Consider the following 19,202-nt stretch of genomic DNA (forward strand, 5'->3'; position numbering starts at 1 on the left):
CTTATTCTAGACAGTCAGGCTGTTTTAAACCTCAATAAGAAGTACCAGAATTTTTGTTTCTAAAAACATTCAGAATTTTGCATTTTTAAATTTCAGCTAAGGGAACACTTCAGAATCATTAGCTACTGGACTAAAGGCAACTTTATGAACAGAAGATATAACCCACCAGAAATTCAGAACTCTCGGAAATATACTACACTTGCATCACCACCTAAAAATCATCAGCCATTATCCCATAGTTAGGCAGTCACAGATGGATCAAGAGTGTTATATGCAAAACTTATCTCTGCAATATGTATTACTGGGTCCAGGTACTCTCTCCTGCACTACTTTGTCAGCACTGCTAATTATGCTATTCCTTCTGCTCATTTTCTTTCCTTCACCCCCCCACCTACCTCCTTCAGTAAAACTCATCATCAATATTCCTTTCACTCATTAATTTCATATTTCTTTCCATTCTCCTATTACATTCCCACAAACAAAACAAATCTGTATCAAAAATGTCTGCATACTAGTTATCAGGTAATTTACTTCACGGTTTTATTACTTCACTAGTTTTCATCTCTAATGTAGTGCTTGAGACACGGAATACTGTTTTAGAAGCTTGTATGGTGGAAATCTCAATCATGTTTTGAAACTTACGATACTGCAGAACTATCAGCATTAAATAAAAATTAACCGATAGTAAAAAACCATCAAAATTTCAATTATAATCAGATCATAAAAGAAACCCTGTATTCCGCCAGGTGCTTTAGTTAAGAGGCTCTTCAATCAAGGAAGCACAATCTTTATTTTGCCATAGCTGCCTATAAATCCAAAAGGGAGATGTAAACATACATACACTAGACTAAACAATGGCTAAATAGCAGCCACTATTCACTCTCCCACTCATACATACCATGCAAGTCTGTGGGAAAAACTTACTATTGAAGTTAAGGAACTCAAGTAAAGTTTTCTGAAAATAACCCAGAGCTGACAAGTCAGTAGGAGGGCCTGGATGGTTTCAAGACACAGTTTTTAACCAAGATTTAGACTTTCAACTCTGGGGGGTGGTTTTTGTGTGCGTGTGCTTTTTTATATTTTTTTAGCAAAGATTTACCTTCTATCCTTGGCTAAATTACTTATAAATTAAGCAAATTAATTACTGAGTGGATAAGCAAGATACTGGACAAGACAGAATGAACTGTCAGCCAGCCAATATGGTCTGCACGCTTTAAAACAAATGCATCAGTACTGGTTCTAACAGGTCTGCAGGACACAAACATAAGAAGACTTGTAAAAACACTTCTCCTGGAACACTGAATGCAAGTACATTTTGAGATTTTGGCTATTTAAATTAAATTTAGCAGAGATTATCAACTGCTGAAAATTATATATCTGTCAGTTTTGATTTTTGTTTTGATACAATGTTTCTTACACCCAGACAGGTACTGAATGTGGTATCTAAATTCTGTGTAATAAGCATGCATGCAATTTCATGTAAATAGTTGGACTCCTATGAGTAATAATGCTCACATACACAAAAAAATATGGGAGTCTCATATGTGTAGTTTTGAGATCACCCAGTCAGCAAACATTGAAAGAGTTTTTGAATCCCCAGAAATAATATTTACCTGGGTACACAGATATGTAGCTAATTTGTTGACATTTTTGTCTCCCTGAAAGCTGAACATGGGTATAACAAACAAACTATTAATACACACATTCACCAAGCAACAGAAAAGTAAGCTGGGTAGAATCTACTGTCACTCAGTTTTACAAATTGTTTAAATTTAACTAACTTCTGTGTTTTCTAAGCACAGGTAACTACGATGTATATCTGCCTTTGGGTACTTCAGTAACACTGGCACTGTGTTTAGCATTCAAAATCCTACCCATGGAGAAGCTTAGATCATATTCTATTAACAGCCCCATACTTTAAGTTATGTACTGTGTCTCTCATATTCTGCAAAATAGAAAACTATCCCAGATGTGTGCTAAGAACTAGTTCCAAAGTAAAATAAAACTTTTTAATTAAGGAAACATTGACTTTTATGGTTGCAAATCAGAAGAGCATTTTACTAAATGCTTAGCCTGTAGATTATGCTTCTTTAATTCACAAATTGACTGCACCAGGTCACCTTTAAGTAATGGAAATCTATGTTTAAACATTTTTTTGGCAATGGGCACAAAGCATTAGATCTCATTTCCAAGACTTACCAGCTGGGTTTTGTCATTAACATTTATTAACAATCTAAGATACGGCTTTCAGCGTCTAATCCTCACTACACAAATGTTTTGTATAGTTCTCTAGAGAGCTTTGGTGTGACAAATTACTGGCACAGATTACAGCCCTGTGGCTATTCACCAGAGGCAATGCAAAATTAACATGGTACTAATCCAATTCAAACAAGAAATTGGTCAGACTATGCACAATTGCACAAATCATCTGAACTAAAGCAAATCTAGAGCTCCTTAAGCAACAGTTTCCAAATTTATATTTAAAACACACTAAACGGTTTTTGATCAGATTTGCTTCAACTTTCATTTGGCTCTTTAAAGTCACTTAAAACCTTTATCAATAGACTAAGTATAAGATGAAGCCTAGAAGTATAAAAACCACAAGAAACTACTTTGAAAGGGTTTGTTCTGTTTTTAGGTAGCATAATTCACTGTACATGCCAACTTATTTTATGGTTCAGACTTTCAGCAAGAGGTTCAGTTGAAACCATCTACATATGTTAATAAATTCATATCATCAGGTCTATGGTGCTGAAATTTGTAATAAGAACCTGATAGTGATATACTAGTGTTAGTGTGGCAAGTGACAATCTTCGCTTTTATTCTGCAGGAATTTTTAAATATGGCAAGAAAAAATAGGCTGAATATTTTATGACTGCTGAAGAAACTATAATCAGAGAGGTATGATTTATATTCTTCCTCCTATCACCGCCTCAAGCATAGATGTTTCAGAAATTGGAGATGACTCCTTTTGTCATTGGGCAAAAAGGCACAATATGAAGACTGCAAATGAAGCTTAGTTTTTACTTAGTAATAATGATTATAGTGTGCTTTGACTATCTTCAAACAGAAACACAGATTAAAAAAGCATTATAAATGAGAAGAGCATTGGCTTAACTTCTTACTCTCCAAAATCTGAATATTCTGTGAGTAGGAACGAAGCAGTTACTATCTATAAGAAAACCCAACACTGCTCCTCAAGCAGGAAGTAGGTGTGAATACAGGTAATAAAAACTTTTTACTAAACTTGAATTCTGAAACTTAGTGCTCATGTCAATGTTTGTTCACTAATCAATTGGGATTAATGATTTACTGATTTGTTTGTCAGGGCCAATGGAAATGCTAGCCATTCTCAGGCACATTGTCTAGCTAACGTTTACTGGAATTCATGAAAGACAGATGATGACAAAAAACATGTAATATGGATACAGCAAGGATGAAGCTGCTACTGCTGCTACTACTACTATTTTATTAGCAGTAAAATAGCATGTCACATTAGCATGAGATTAGAATTTCCAAAAGCAGAGGAAAATTTCACTTCCAGTTTAAGTTTTCTTCAAGCATTCTTCATTATACAGCATTCATCACAACTTAAACTATTATTATTAAAAGCAAAGAAGATTTGTTTGTCTCCTTCATTCATTATACAATTTAAATACAGAACAGTTATTAGGACTATACCTGACCAAGATGGTTGGGATAAAAGGCAAAATATTTTCCTGGAAGTGCTGATTCAGCATTCTTTGGAATTAAATTAAACATTTATTATTTAAATCACATTGGCTTTTAACTATTTCAGACTTCTTTGAAGGTCTGAGCCTTGGCTTTTCCTGAGTTTCAAGTCAAATACAAACCAGTTTTGCTGCTCTCATTTTTGCTAAAAGCATAGCTCAGAGCTTTACTTTACAAAGACAAACACAAATAACATGAAAACTAACAGTAGATAACAGTAATCCTAGTAGCTTCCAACATGACATTAACTTGGTTGTCTCATATGACCAAGGGAGACCAGCATACCTGTTTTAACCTTGCAAGCTCTTTCAAAGCCCTTGTCCATTGTTGTTTGTAGTGGAGCTTTGACTTGGTAGCTGACTCTAACTTTCTTTCAAGTTCAACCTAAAAGCAATTAAAATCATATCAGCTGAAGCAATAACAGCAGTAACAATCACTGAAAGATGTATATATACAAAGGGTCTGGTTTAAGAAAAGTGTTTATGTAGTGTAATATACAACATCATCCAAAGCTGTTATACAATGTAACATAAATATTATGGCAGAAGAACATTTTCTTGTTTAAAATATAACCTTATTTTTATTGGATGGCCGTCTATACAAAAAGAAAAAGATTAGTTTTTAGCACTAAATCTGTTGATGTAACCTTTAAATTTAAGATTCTCAAATTAGCAATTCCCTCATCCCTTTTTTATTCAAAGTAGGTTGTAAACACTAATTTAACAAAAATGCTCATGGGTAAATCTCTGCTAAAAAGGTGCATAGATTTTGTTAGTTTGCTGATGAAAGATAGGTCTTACATTCTTTTCTCTGAAATACACATCTGCTCAAACCATTCTTTAAAATCTTTATATCTAGAGTGAACTTTTGTATCTAGAGTGATCTTACTAAATAAATCTTTGAAACTTCTACCACTAAAAAAAATTCATTTTATTATCTATGCAAAAAGTATTTTGTATGAAAAGAAATTAAAACACTTTTGAAGCACAGAAAACAATAAAAAAGTATTTTTAATTAACACATCTAAGTGATCTTTTTTAATCTGACAAAAATTATTTTCATTGAATTTGTGAAGATCTTAATGCACTCATTTGTTTAATTCATCTAACAAAAACAGGAAATCTAAAAATATTTAATGTAAGAGTCCGTAGGGACACAAAAATATTTTGCATCAGTTGCTTGCATTATTAGAAGTTATTGAAACATGCAGTAACATACAGACTGGCCATATAACTGAGTGTATTTTGTGCCTAGAAGCCTGGCCTAATTTTTTTCAGCTTTGACCAAAAATTTTACTCAAACCTCACAATAATTCTGAGCATTAAATGCCCATATCTGTGGTTTTAATTAAACAAGAGTATTCTCTACTGAGGGCACGTATGGCTTTTAAGGAAATCAACTTATGACAGTGATTCCACTCTACTGATAAGTAACACATTCCCTTTGCAGAAATACTTAATTATGAAAATGCATGTAATGGAACACCATAAATTAATCCTCAAGAAAAACCTCATCTTTCTTTAGTTTTCTAAACAGAATGTTCAGAGACCCCATCATAAATCATGATTTAAATATATAGTTTGGAGTTTTTTCCTGTTTTAGTCTCCAACATTACTACTTCCTGTATAGAAGTAAGGCCACTCTTGACCTTATTGGTGTCTGAATAGTTAAACTCTAAAGAAATAATTGGAAAAAAAAAACCCAAAATGAATAAATTAACCACTTCATCACAGAGTGTTATTCTATATCCCCCTTATCAGTGAATGAATCATTGTGATAGTTTTAAAATACTAGAAAAATCCAATATACCTTTTCTAAAGTGAGAAGATTTATTTCTGATTGTAGCTGGATTTCTGGTCTGCTACTTTGCTGTTCTTTGTATTGCTGGAACTCCTTCTCCAAAGTCTTATGCTTATTTTCTGCCTCATAAAGCTACATTAAAGAAACCAAGATGCAAGTTAGCAGAAAACCTCATTCACAGACAACTAATTAGATTACAGAATGTAAGTTACTTCTTAGTTCCTGGAACAAACACCTTACTGTCAGCTATCGGATATAAAGCAGACACTAAAAGTTACACATTCATAATTAATGATTTCTTGATGATAGTACACAGCAATGTTTTAATAGGAAGAGTTTTAAAGAGGATCTTTGCTCAGTACTGGAAAGAAAAAGAACAAGTCTGTCCTCATATACATAAGATCAAGATTTATGTACATTTTTGTTCACATTTCTAAAACAACTTGCAGAAGAAATATAGAAAGCATAACTACCAAGATTTACACATCTTTTAAAGAAAGCCAATGTTATCTACTATATGAAGTTTTATTACTTACTCAATTTCACAGCATAACTTTTTTAGGAATGTCTGCAAAAGGAAACGACTAATACTTTGTACAGCCAAATGATTTAGAAGAAAGGCTGAAGTAGAAAGGCTTCAGTGACTAATGACTTAATGCTGTGTACCTCTGCCCTCACAGTGTACTTCCACAGTTTCAAGAAGATTTTTATAAAGTGAGTGCTTTTCTTTTTACACACAACGGGTAATTTGAAAAATTATGCCAATACTTAATTACTCGCTACAAAGAAAGCAAGGAAGTCAAATTTTTAACAGCATTTTTTGTAGTATCGTAAAAATACTAAGAACTTTTTGTAATGTTTTCCTCTTCTGTTAAATATTATTCAACTATAAATACCTTAATACACCTGATGGAACTGATGTATTCAACAACAGAGTATGATCTCACACGCTGATCTTGTATTTATGTTCTTGTATCTGTGTTGCATAGACAGTGCAACAAGTATTGTATAGACAATGCAACGCAAGTATTTCCATGAATTGTATCCAACAGTTTAGAACACTGGGTGAAAATGGTTTAGAGAACTCAGTTCTGTTTCAAAGCCAATAACTTCTACTAGTACATCAATATTTTAATTCTTTAGATCTTCTAACTGGGTCACCTCTATTTTTCTCATAAAATTCTGCTTTTTGCATTTGTAACTGTTACAGAACAGATGTAAGAAAGCAAAGATGGAGGGAGCCATACAAAACCACAGTTCACTACCCCTGTTTTTCACACGTAACTACAATAGCTAATTTGAACAAAAGATATTGCTGTTTATCACCTTTTCCTTTTTACCTATTTCTTTTTGAAGCAGACATACAGACATGATGCCAATGACAAAGACAGTAACTAATTTCTTTTGCTATTAAAAATAGCAGCTCTCCCTAGAACTTCTATGACAATGTTTAACTTCTTGTTTTGCTCTGGAAACACTTTCAAAAATTGAATTTCTCATGACACCTCAGAACAGCGGACTATGAGGAAACTATAAAAATCACACGAATAAAGCACAATGTCCTTACTCAGAAAGTAAGGGTGATGTTCTTCAAGGATCTTCTCTTGTACACAGAGGGGCTAACCCCCTAACAAGTTAAATTGTAGAGTTCTATAAACATCTAATTGTGGAAACTGTGTATTGACAAATCCCTTTAAAAGGTAAGATCACTCATTCCAGAACATTCCACATAAAAAAACCCCAAAAACAACTACAGAAAAAACACACAAAAAAAACCTCCACACACAAAAAGATCTAAAAAAGAGACCCATCTGGTAGCAACAGGAACTTTCTGCTTGTGCACATTACAAAGAGCAGGATCCTAGAGTGAAACTCCAAAGCAAGCAAACAAAACCCCACCCCCAACAAAGCAAAAGAAAAAAGCCTGTCTTATGCAGAATATGTGGCAACAACCATCACATACTGAAGCATAGCAGGAACAACACAGAGAAATGCAGCCAGGATCCTCTGGAAACAAGACAAAACATAGTGGGGCTTGTGTTTGGGATAGAGATGGTACGACAGCCTCCTATGCAATCAAGAACAGTATGTTGCACTAAAGGATTAGTCATAATTATTAAGTAACGGACTTATATATTTAAAACTTCTTTTTGTTCATTTTAAGACATAATTAAATTTTAGAACTCATTGCCACAGGATGTTGCAACACTAAATACTTTTTAAAAGGAATCATATGAGATCATGCAGAAAACTTCCATTGATGGCTAGTAAACATGAAACTGACTGTGGCGAAGAGTACATATAACCCTTGATGGTATTGCTGGATATACCAAAATTGCATTTTTTCATTGCTCCATTTCTTATTTTCTTGTCCTCTAAATCCACCCACTGCTGCAACATAATCCTGAGCAAAATGCTCTTTGGTCTCATAACTGTATGTCTGTTCTGATTAGGAAAAATAAAGTGACTGTGATGTTTTATTTAGAAAAGGTCTGTTGAAGCTAAAAATGGTTAGCAGGAGCCAAAACAATGAATATGAAAGAATACTAGCTGGTGGCATTTGGCCACTTAAGCATAAAGAACTACCAGCTGCCTTGTCTGGACTGGTAGCTGCCAACAACACATGTAGAATGTAAAAGTGGTCCACTTATCACTTTGAGGAGGATTGCATTCTGCAGTTTGAAACTGCTCATTTCAATTCTGCGACTGTTCAAGTAGATTAGTCAAGATGAGCATCTTCAATGTTAGCAGCATTTTTGTAATACCTACATTTTTAAAAAGTTCACTGTACTGAAGTTTACATATGCTAACAAGAAGTACATTAGTGTTCAATACAGAACTAAAAAAAAAACCACAAAAATCTAGCACAACTCTTCCTAAGTACAAAAATATGTCTTTGGCTGACAGTTCTTCAGTGAAAGCTAATATGGGATTATCACTATCACATTATCAGACATGAAAAACACCAAAGCGAGTAATTAATCTACATAAACCAAGTACTTTGCAGAACACTTAGACATGAGTAAGATTTAATCTATTTGAGAACAAACTGAGTGTCTAATGCTGTAACAGCTGAAAAGAAAAAGTACTAACTTTTACAGTTTAACAGTCAAGAAAAATAGCTAGACTATCCCTGCTGTTAGCACCAAAGCTAGCTTACAGGACAACAGAATGTGGTCTGATTTTCTGTTTAGAAAGTACCGTTCTCAGAATAGAAGACTGTGATGACAAGATCATTTCCCCCTCTGTCCCAATAAGAACATTAGAAACACTCTTTTGCAATAGAAGAATAAAACTAACTGCAGTCAAACTATCTAGATGTTAATTGCTAACAATTTTTTAAGTTACTGAACTGTACACTACTGTTTAACTTCTTCATGTAAGGTATGCTTTTAATTGAAACTTGATTTTCAGTGTAGAAAAAATAATTACAAGCACTGTATTGCAAACTGGCCCCACAACTGAGCAAGACTGACATGGATGGATCTCAGCACAGAGCTCACCAAATAATTTAAATAACCTATTTATTACAAAGTTGTCAAAATACACTTGTCCCCAAACCACTGCTTAACTTACTATACTTAGAAAACTATTCACTTTAATTAGAAAATCTAAGTGTACTTACCTGTTGATGTAAACGAAGCTTGTCTTCTTCCAGTTGTTTGATTTTTGACCTTTCTAGCTCAAGCTGGTGTGCACATTCCTCTCTGGCTCGCCGCACAGAATCCTGAAGTACCTGCAGATTTCGTTCATGCTCTGCTTGCAACTCCTTCTTTACTCTTTGAAGCTTAAAAAGAGAGACATATTTATATTAATCCACTGGAGTGTGAGCTTTACTTTAAAGTCTCCTACAACTGTTACTGCTATGCATGACAGAAAAACTGCTATTAATTTTAGAAATTAAACAATAAAATTCCCATTGTCCATATGTTCACTATATGCGTTCTCACTGAATTTCAGTTTAACTAACAATCTGCCAGTTTTTATAGCTGGGCTAGAAACATGCACTTGCTTGACTATTGTAAAAACAGCTATCTCTACCTCTTCTGTACATTCTACATGATTCTACAGGATTGCTCAAGGCAAGTTTCGTATCCACCTTCCTAATACAAAGTGAAAAGCTAAATACACCAACTCACTGCAGAGACTATGAAAGTCACAGCTACAGTCAAAATGTCTTTAGGTCACTAAGACTGCACTGTTCAAACTGAGCATGAGAGAACTTCTCATCAAGCTAAACAGGAGAACAATCCTTAACGTGTTTGAACTTTCTAGAAACATGCTAGTGTCCCAGAAAACTGCTAGCTGAATAGAAACTTCTCCAATGGCCCATTTTCCAAACTGTGTAATTGCTAACTAAACACATCATTTTGTCTAGGTGTTTTTGGATTCTTATCTAAACTCTCAGGTCAGAATCCCCCTAAACTTTGAGAAAGTTTTTACAAAAACATACATGAGATTCAAAATAACTGGTTGTATTCAGACTGAAATAAACTTGGCCAAACCTGAGCACCAGATTATTTTGCATAGATGTTGAAGTCAGAACATTATTTACAGCACAGACTGTGCCTTGAGGTACAGATAGCCTGGGTACTGAACAGGCTTCCGGTATTGGGAGTTCTCAATTTTGTTACAAGCACAGAAGGGATTAATATGATAGAAAATGTTACCTGAGTTACAAAGAGGAAGGAGAAAGTTTGTTAGATTGCTAAAACACCATAGTATTTTACCTATGTAATTTTTGTTCTGAAATACAAGAATAGGCAGTTTATTTTGTCTTTACATGACTAGCACCCCTAAAGTCACACCTCACTTCCTCAGTTTGGGGGTGTTCCCTACAGTGGTAGTTACTGGTTTCCCCTGCATCCTCTTTTACCCTGTAACTACTGAAAAAAAAATAAATGGAAGTGGGAATTCTGAAAATATTGGATAACGTAACCTGGACAATTGGAGCTTCTCCCAAATCTCCTTGTCACTTTCTCCTATTTCAACAGTAAATCTAGCAATTACTTTCTGAAGTGAGGCATTCCTGTGTACGAGTACAACAGCCACCTGGCAGTAACTAAACTTAAAATTGAGATATGCTAGTACTACAAAAATGACTGCACTGACACTCTAATTCTGTCGAGAATAGAAGATTTACTGTTCTGTAATTCTGGAAACCCATTTAAAAGTCACCAAATTTCAATTTCAGTAAAAAAGTGTAATTGTAACAAAATTTGGCTTAGTTATTAGTGCTCCTCTATATATCACTATGAATGTGGCTATTTAAGATCTTACACACAGCGCACAACTGTCACCATGTGAGACCCCAAGTCTTATAGAAGCAGCTAAAGCAATTGCACTGTGTAATGTGACCAGTTTTTACCTCTGATTCAGCACTAAAAAGCTGTCTCTCTCGCTTATCCAGATCTCTCAGGGTTTTCTGAAGTTGTTCTTCCAAAACATTATATTCTGCTACCTAAATGAAGGAGAAGAAAATAAAAAGTATAAAATATTGACAGTTTTTATTTGGAAACTTACATATAAAACAAATCTCCAGCTTGTAATTAAGAACTTGCAAAGGAGAATCCTTCTAACTCTAACAGGTTTCCATGAACAGGCAGGCTGCAGAAGTGCTTTTTGACCATGCAAGTAAAAGGCAATTAAAGCTGAAACGCTCCCACAGACAGCAAGCTAACCTAAGGAATTTCTAACAAATACTCTATGACTAAAGACTAATTTTCATTTTCTTTGCACTGTTGTAGACTATATGCATGTGAATCAATAGGTGTAAAGGCTTTGGGAGCACAGAACCTTTGTTACATATTACCAAATACTTTGTCAATTTTAGAACAATTTAAAGTAAGACTTTTAGCAAGTATAAGGAGGAATTTCCTTACCTTTTTCTTCACTAATGCCTCTCTCTCTCTATCTCTTTTCTTCCATTCCTCTGCAAGTGCTTGCATATGGACCATTTCCTTCTTTTTAAGCTTTTAGAGAGGAAAAAAAAAAATAAAACCCCAAAACCAGATCAAAATTGTTGAAAGAGCACCTTTAAAGTACTAGCAGAGCTAAGTCTTGAACCAAAAAGAGTTTTGTATGCTGACTTGTATGACTCAAGGTACGATTCTGATAATGAAAGATATTTCTTACACTGAAGTACAAAATGTTAAGTAAACACATTTTTGAAAAAAATACCCTAACAAATAGGTACTAAATTCTCAGTATCTTTTAAAAACAAGCACATGACTAAAACCACCTAGAATGACTTCAAGGGTAGACAGCAATGGTTTTTGAGATAAGACTAAAGGAATACAGAACATTTAACATCAACAGTTTTAATCTTGAATCTACTGTACTTTATTGTGGAGATGGTATTCTGCAGTTCAAACTCAGCACCTTAGTCACTCACTTAAAAACTAACCTTTTTCCTTAAGAGCATGGAATCTGTGGATGGACTAGTTTACATCTGAAGTTTCAATATTCTGTATGAGTAAAATTCAGTTGTTACTTGAAACAGCACCAAAATAAAATACAATTAATGTTATTCTCTGTACCTGCTCTGCTGAACCTTCTCTGGCAATCATATAACTTAGGTAATAAAGAGTAAAAACCTGATTTTCAAAAATGTCCTCTTGCATTTCCTTCCACATTTCTAACTCCAGTGCTGCCTTGTACTCCAGAGTTTCTCGAGGCTCCGGATGGTCTTCAAGGGCGCAACGAGGCTGAATGTGAGCAACATGCTGTTGTTGACCAGCACCTACATCCTGATATAATAAAGAGTAGATTTTTCATTGGAACCTCAACTTTTCAAAGAAACGTTCAAGGGGAAAAAGAAAAGATTTATGTAAAATTTACTTGAGAAGAATCTGACACCATAACTTCTTGCACTTTCACAAGTCCGTAGTCTTCCAAGGTGATGGCATACGAAAGTTCTGCTATTCTGTTGCCTGACCTATAAACAGAATTACAATGTTATTTTAATGAACACTGTCTACAAGCACAGAAAGAGAATTTTAAGACAACGCATAAACCAGCAAAGCTGAAGTCCTAGATGTTCTGTGCAAGCTCAGCATCTCTAAATAGTTGCCTATGTGAGAGCCCAAACATCCTCTCCTATGCATATTGCTAAGTTAGGGACTAGTTTATGAATCTACAGTAAGCTTTCTGACTTTAATTTGTCATTAGGAACCTATTTAATTAACAGATTACTGTAATCAAGACATCCCTGCAGCAAGGGAATAATCCAAAATTGTACCTACAGTCTTAAATCTTTCTAACAATATAACTACTCATACAGGCATTGCTACTGACTTCATTTTCTCGTTAAATTTCTTTAGTTTTGTTTTTTTAGACTTCAATGGTAACCTTCTTGTTATCCACAATATAAGTAACTTAGCATTGCTATCATCTGTAGTAAGCCATCCTTGAATTACTAAAAAACACATTTCTGGAAGCTTGAGCACAGGGTACTGGCACATTAAATCTACTTAGAGGTAAAAATATCTACCTGCCCTTGTACAGTGAAACAATACCTAGATAACATGAATTTTAATAAATTAATTTGTAAGTAGCTGCAGTTTCTGCTTAAAAGGAACAGTTTGTCTTCAACTGTCTCATCTCTAATCTTAGACAAAACATAGCAAACAAAGGCAGTCTTCTGCACAGAAAGATATTAAGAGATGGAATACACAGAAGTCATGTAACTGGAAATTATCAAAAAGTCTCACATGAAGTGTACACCTTAGTCAAAACAAAACCTGTCATTTCAGTGATAACCACTCAGGAAAGCAAAGGCAATTACTTAACACCTGGAATCTGCAGAACATATCAAGCAGCAAGATGCTGCAGGAATTAACTATGGCTGTAGTCAGAAACTGACTTTCAGCAAATACAAGAAGACAACACTAAAATACTTTTTACAAAGGTGCAGCCTTCTATAGTTATTTTCAAGGGAATGAAACCCCAATACAAGCTTGTACTTCACATAAGTTAAAATAAATTGCTGCATTAAATTCTTACAACTTTCTGTCAGTCACTGACTAAAAAAGAAAACAAGATTCATGTTAGTGGACCTCAAAAATCTGAGTAACTAAGCCTGTTTAACACACCAGTGGAAAAAGGTTACACCAACAAAAGCAAGGATAAGAAGGGGTTGGCAAAGCAAAACACAGACCTGATTACATTTTGAGAATGCCATCTAGTGGTTAAGTTTTGAGCAAAACCAGGTTTCCTTTAACAAATGGTAAAAGTACAAACCTTGTATAGTGAGATCTTAAAGTAACTCTTCACAGAATCAGGCCATACTAGCTTTCACATAGAATTTTAAACAAAGCCAGAGGTCAATTTTCTATTAAGTTGGGAGGAGGGGGTATACTTGTCACTAACATGACGTTTCCTGTGAGTTAAATATAACACACTTTATCTGTTGCATTTGAGGTTTGAAACTGAACTCAATCTTAATAGCAATTAGATTTATTTGTAAGGGCATAATCAAGTTCCATCATCACACAGAAAAAGATGAGTGTCTAGACACTGATAGTGAGCACTAATCATCTTCAACAAGGACACAGGATAGAAGTAACTACAAATTAAAAATATCTATATATGTAAATAAAACCCCATCACTGCTCTATGCAAATGAACATTTATCTTCAGACAGAAGATTAACTAATACTGCTCCTTCTGATGTACACAAGCTCAAACCCCCACTACTATCCTAAACATGAAACCTCTATGGATATGTCTGTCCTCCCAATTTTCACAGAAGTCAGTTGTATCTAAAAGCATACTACAGACAAACAACATTAACCATTTTCTGGAATATCAGCACTTTCTGTAATTAAGTAACTTACTCAGGGAAGTGCCTCAATAATATTTTTTTCAATTATTTATTTCTTAATCTGTTTGTGAAGTTTAATTTACCCAGGATCACGTTTATATAAAGGTTTATTATAATGACTTTGGTATTAGTGTGGACATTGCACAATGTGAATTGTGGCAATTTAGCCTTTCATCTCTTGGATGTCTATTCCCCACCCCCATAGTACAGGACTCTGCAGCCTGTTTACCTGCTCAAAAAATTAAGGAGGAAGAGCTTTTGTCTCTTTTCACAGAAAAATTAAACAACTCTACAGAACTTGCTACGGAGTTAAGTATTTTTAAAATAGTTTTACCCTTCTGTTGATGTGACAGCGACTGTTTCACTACAAGTCTGACGCCAGCATTGTTCACCATTCCCACCCAAGAAGCGGGTTTTTAATGAAGCCAAAACATTCGAAAGCTGAAGCCTTGCCACCCCTAAAAGTAAGTCTTTGGCTGTTTTATCCTTGTGCCACAATTCAACCAGCAGAGGCAATCTGAAACAGAGATGTGAGCTTAATGTCAGGCATAAAATGAAAGAGGAAATATTCCTATTCAGAAGAATCTTATATTGTGACAGTAACTTCCCAAATCAGTGAAGATTACAAATGTCAAACAATTTGTACAGGTCTTACTGCCTGTAACTTAGAGGAATGAGACAGACTATCTTTGTATCTTCTCCATCATTTGGTTCAGTCAGATTATCATTCCTTTCTTCAATTATTAAGGAATAACAATTTTACGGTGAAAGTGACTGACAGACTAATGTTAACAGAACTTGATCATCTTCATTTGTAGATACTTATAAATTAATTTTAGCCACTGTCACTCAAAATACGTCTCCCTCCACTCCTGCTTTCAAAATACCTCTATTTTGATGATTCTTTTTTTACATCTTAATCATTTATTAAAAGCTGGTAGAATTACTGGGAGAATTGTTTCACAGCCCTCAACATTGTGAGCTACTTTCCCAGTACCTGCTGTATATTCAAAGATATCATATGGTCATTGCATATTAAAAAGAAGAAAAATTACATAATTCAATTAGTACTTTGTCAAAAACTATGCTCTCATGCTTTACTTTTAAGATTTACAGCAACTGCACTTGTTTCTGTAAGCAACAATACGTAAGTATAAAAGAGATAAAATCAAGAACTGTAGAATTCCTGACTTTAAATGCAATGAATAAAGAAACCGGAAGTGTAGGCTATTAAGTATTTATTGGCATTAGTATCTGAATTATTTACTAAATTCTTGAACTGATAATCTTAATGTGACTGCATTTACAACAAAATCTAGAAAAGTGTAATTAAGATAAAAAATTACAAGTTACTACCTGAAGAATGTATCTTGAAGCTGATGAGGTATAGTTGCAAAGTCAAATGCACAATATGACTTTGGAAGAAAGACTTCCATGTTCTTTCTGACTTCTACAGGTGGACTTGTCATAATAGGTGCTGCACTGCCAAAAAATGGATACGAGTACCTAATAAAAACAGTAACAAAAATAATAATTCTATAAATAGGTAACTATTTCTTATAATTTCTGTAAAAAGAAAACCAGTTTAGACATCATTTACTAAAGCACGACTTGGATCAAAGTTTGCAACACTTATACTAGTACATACTACAGTAGAATTTAGTTCTCAAGTATTCATGTTTTCATTTACTTCAGGACTGGTACAGCTTCTTTATATTGGCTGTTATTTTGTCAAAAAAAGCTTTTATAACTGTATGTTCACAACCAGATGAATTAATACTTTACTAAAACTCTACAATTATTACATAAGTGAGCAGAGAAATAGAAGAAAAATTTATATTCACATGCAGATTGTTACTTGAGAACATTTGTAATTATACTTACAGTTAAGCCTAAACTAATATGCAATAACTGCTAACTAAGTACACATATACTTATCAGAACCATTCAAAGTATCAGAACCATTCTAAAATTTCATTAGCTTTTAATTTCCAAATAAATTTTTAACTTAGTTGATTTAAAGGAAAGTCAGATCATTTTACCAATATGGCTTACAACATGGCCTGCAACTACTCTATTGGAACTACTCTATTGGATTTTAATGGATGATAAACTATAACAGAAGGGAAGCCACAAACCTCTTAAACTTTACTTTGTTCAAACTGATGATGCCAGCTGACAGCTAACAAAGCTGCTAACAAAATAAAAGCTCCTAAGCCCCTAACAAAAGAAAAGTTCCATCAAATGACGCCACTATACATAAAAATTGTATACTTCACCTTTTGTGGAGAGCTGTTGAAAGAGCTTCTTTTAGACCAAAATAAAATAATGCTTCCAACCTACAGCGAATATGCAATTTTTTACCCTGCAACTTTTCTTAACATTTATGTATCTGATGTTTCTCCTCTTCAGTTTCCTGTCATGTTCATCACTGACTATAAAACTTCAAGCACATGATGCAACCAAACCTATCTGTTGTTACTGTTCTGAAACAAATTAATTACTAGAATGTTACATGAAAGATTTTACTTGACAAAATTCTACCCATTGTAGGTTGCTTTCCACATACTATTTAGTAATGTAGCCTGTACGAAAAGACATTAATGATGCACTCTCTATTAGCTGTATTTTAAAATATTTCACCCCTACATCCCATCCACACCTGTTCCACCTAGTTCAAACAGAATCTAAACCCCACAAATCAGTACCACAACTTTCTGGTGACCAGTTAAAACTGTATGAATCAAACTCTGCCAGAAAAAAAGGCAGAGAAAATGCAGAGGCATCTCCCTAGCCAGAAACATTCAATGCTTTCAAACTGAATCACCATTTAAAGATATACTTCATCACATACGCCAAAAGGACCCTAATGGAAATGAGAGGACAAATTGTAAAAACAGTTACTAATCACTGAATTCAACTACACAATCAATAACTAATACCCTGTAAGTAGAATTTCTTTTTTAAACCACTAAAATTATCCCTGTATCTACAAGTCTCTCCAAAGATAACGGATTTAGTACAGTGATTCTTGGTGGAACACGGAAAACTACCAAAAAAAACCCCAAACAAACAAAAACAAACCCCCAAAAACCTACCAAAAAACCCCCAAACAAAAAAACAAACAAAAAAATTCACTAACAAGCTAGAAATGTAGCCAGAAAGTAACATGAAAAGTAATTCTCCTCTTTCTTTAAAGAGTGATGTTGCTTGTTATGTGAGCTTAGACATTCAATTGAAATTTAATACAAATTACAGTAAAAGGTAAAGTTTTACACACCATCTTTAATGCACAGTTTAGTGATGAGCCAGATGAACATTCTAAAGTATTTTGAGACTGAAAATCAGCTACATAAAAGGTGTGAAGAAACACACTGCCAAAAGTCATTCAGATTATGAAGGCTTTGTATTAGCCAAAAATAATGGAAATAATTTTTACCTTAAAATGCAATTTATTGGAAACCCAACTTCCAGACCACGTATACTTCTTAAGTCTATTGAAAAGCAAAAATGGTGAGAAGCTGCTGGAATGACAATTTTCTGTGCTGACACAGGCTCAGAAGAACTGGACACACCCACAGGCTTGGGCTGAGATGTTGCTACTGGACCACTATCAGCTGAAAACACAAAAGAGAATTCATGTGCATCTTTTATAATTTGTTCTGCCCAAAATAACAAAATATATCAAAGATTAGTGTCTCATTTTAAATGCAAGTAGATAGGTTGCTTTCCTAAGAGATTTCAATTCCTTGTAAAATAAATGAATACTGTGAAAAATAACCACTCCTTCTGTAAGTTATTGCTTCCAAAGAAAAAACACCAAAGCCCCAATATACTTTAAATCTTCTGAAAGGATTGTAGTATTGTTCCTTTTCTATTAATCTTTGAAGCTATGTAAGTTTAACTCACTGAAAAAAGTTTACACTAAGATGCATGATATGAAATTCTTCAGAAAGATGCTGTAAGACTTCAGCTTTTATTAATTGATCCAAGCTAACTTGAAGGCATGCATAAGAAAAATTATATTTTTAGCAAGTTATGAGGTTTGTTTTAATTAACGAACTTCTTAAGGGACTTACAAAGACAGATTACCAGGTCAGTTACAGTGCTTATGTAAGGCAGCATCCACTATTGGCCCCATGCTGAGGTTTAGCCATTGAAGCAAACTAAAGTGTACAAAGCACATCTGCTTCTGTCACAGAACCCACCTACTGTGACATCCATTTTATAATTTAGGAAGCAGAAGCAATATGGATTGCCTATCCAATTGCATCCAGACTTGTCACATCCTTTCAATGAGACCCAATACTTCCTTCAAAGAGCAAAAAGACCATTGAACTACAAGTCCCACGGACAGGTCTCCAAAAGGTATTCTCGAAAAATGTTTAGTATGTTTTGGTTGAGTATTCAAGGGCTATTTGGGCTACCTAGCCCCTATAAAAAGAGGGAAAGAAACTGTCAGATAAGAACTCAACTGCCATTTTTAAGTGCTACTTGCTCTGAAGCTTTCTTCAGAATTTAAAATGTTTCCACTTTCGTAATTTTTAAACATATACATCATTACTAGCATTGACTTTACTTTTTCCTCCAAGTGTTTTGTTTGCACTAATAGTAATATTACAAAAACTAAAATGCCATAATACTTCAACATCAGCTAGTTAAAAGAGGAATGAAACAATTTTAAGTGATTCAGGTAAAATGTCAGTAGGTTGCTTGGTGCAAAGAATTGGCTGAGTGGAATTTTAAAGTCATCACAAAACAAGAAGTATATACAGCTTACTGTTACAATTAATTTAGGTTGCTACTATTGTCAAATTTCATTTAATATACTAAATTCGATAAATTT

The 19,202-nt window shown here is 34.2% G+C and overlaps 1 protein-coding gene across 2 annotated transcripts in view; it reads right to left on the reverse strand.

Moving 5' to 3' along the window:
- Positions 1 to 19,202, reverse strand: part of CEP120 (centrosomal protein 120) — a 45,773-nt gene that overhangs the window by 15,431 nt on the left and 11,140 nt on the right. For both annotated transcript variants that reach the window (XM_085041901.1, XM_085041902.1), the window contains exons 10-19: positions 17,796 to 17,973; positions 15,713 to 15,862; positions 14,691 to 14,873; positions 12,373 to 12,469; positions 12,129 to 12,281; positions 11,415 to 11,504; positions 10,901 to 10,993; positions 9,158 to 9,319; positions 5,542 to 5,664; positions 4,018 to 4,116 (exon numbers count right to left, since the gene is read on the reverse strand). In XM_085041901.1, the coding sequence (XP_084898027.1) occupies positions 4,018 to 4,116; positions 5,542 to 5,664; positions 9,158 to 9,319; positions 10,901 to 10,993; positions 11,415 to 11,504; positions 12,129 to 12,281; positions 12,373 to 12,469; positions 14,691 to 14,873; positions 15,713 to 15,862; positions 17,796 to 17,973 (1,328 nt within the window). The remainder of the gene's footprint in view (positions 1 to 4,017; positions 4,117 to 5,541; positions 5,665 to 9,157; positions 9,320 to 10,900; positions 10,994 to 11,414; positions 11,505 to 12,128; positions 12,282 to 12,372; positions 12,470 to 14,690; positions 14,874 to 15,712; positions 15,863 to 17,795; positions 17,974 to 19,202) is intronic.

The sequence above is a fragment of the Lichenostomus cassidix genome, chromosome Z (assembly GCF_008360975.1).
Source record: "Lichenostomus cassidix isolate B80296 chromosome Z, HeHo_3.0, whole genome shotgun sequence".
Lineage (NCBI taxonomy): Eukaryota > Metazoa > Chordata > Aves > Passeriformes > Meliphagidae > Lichenostomus > Lichenostomus cassidix.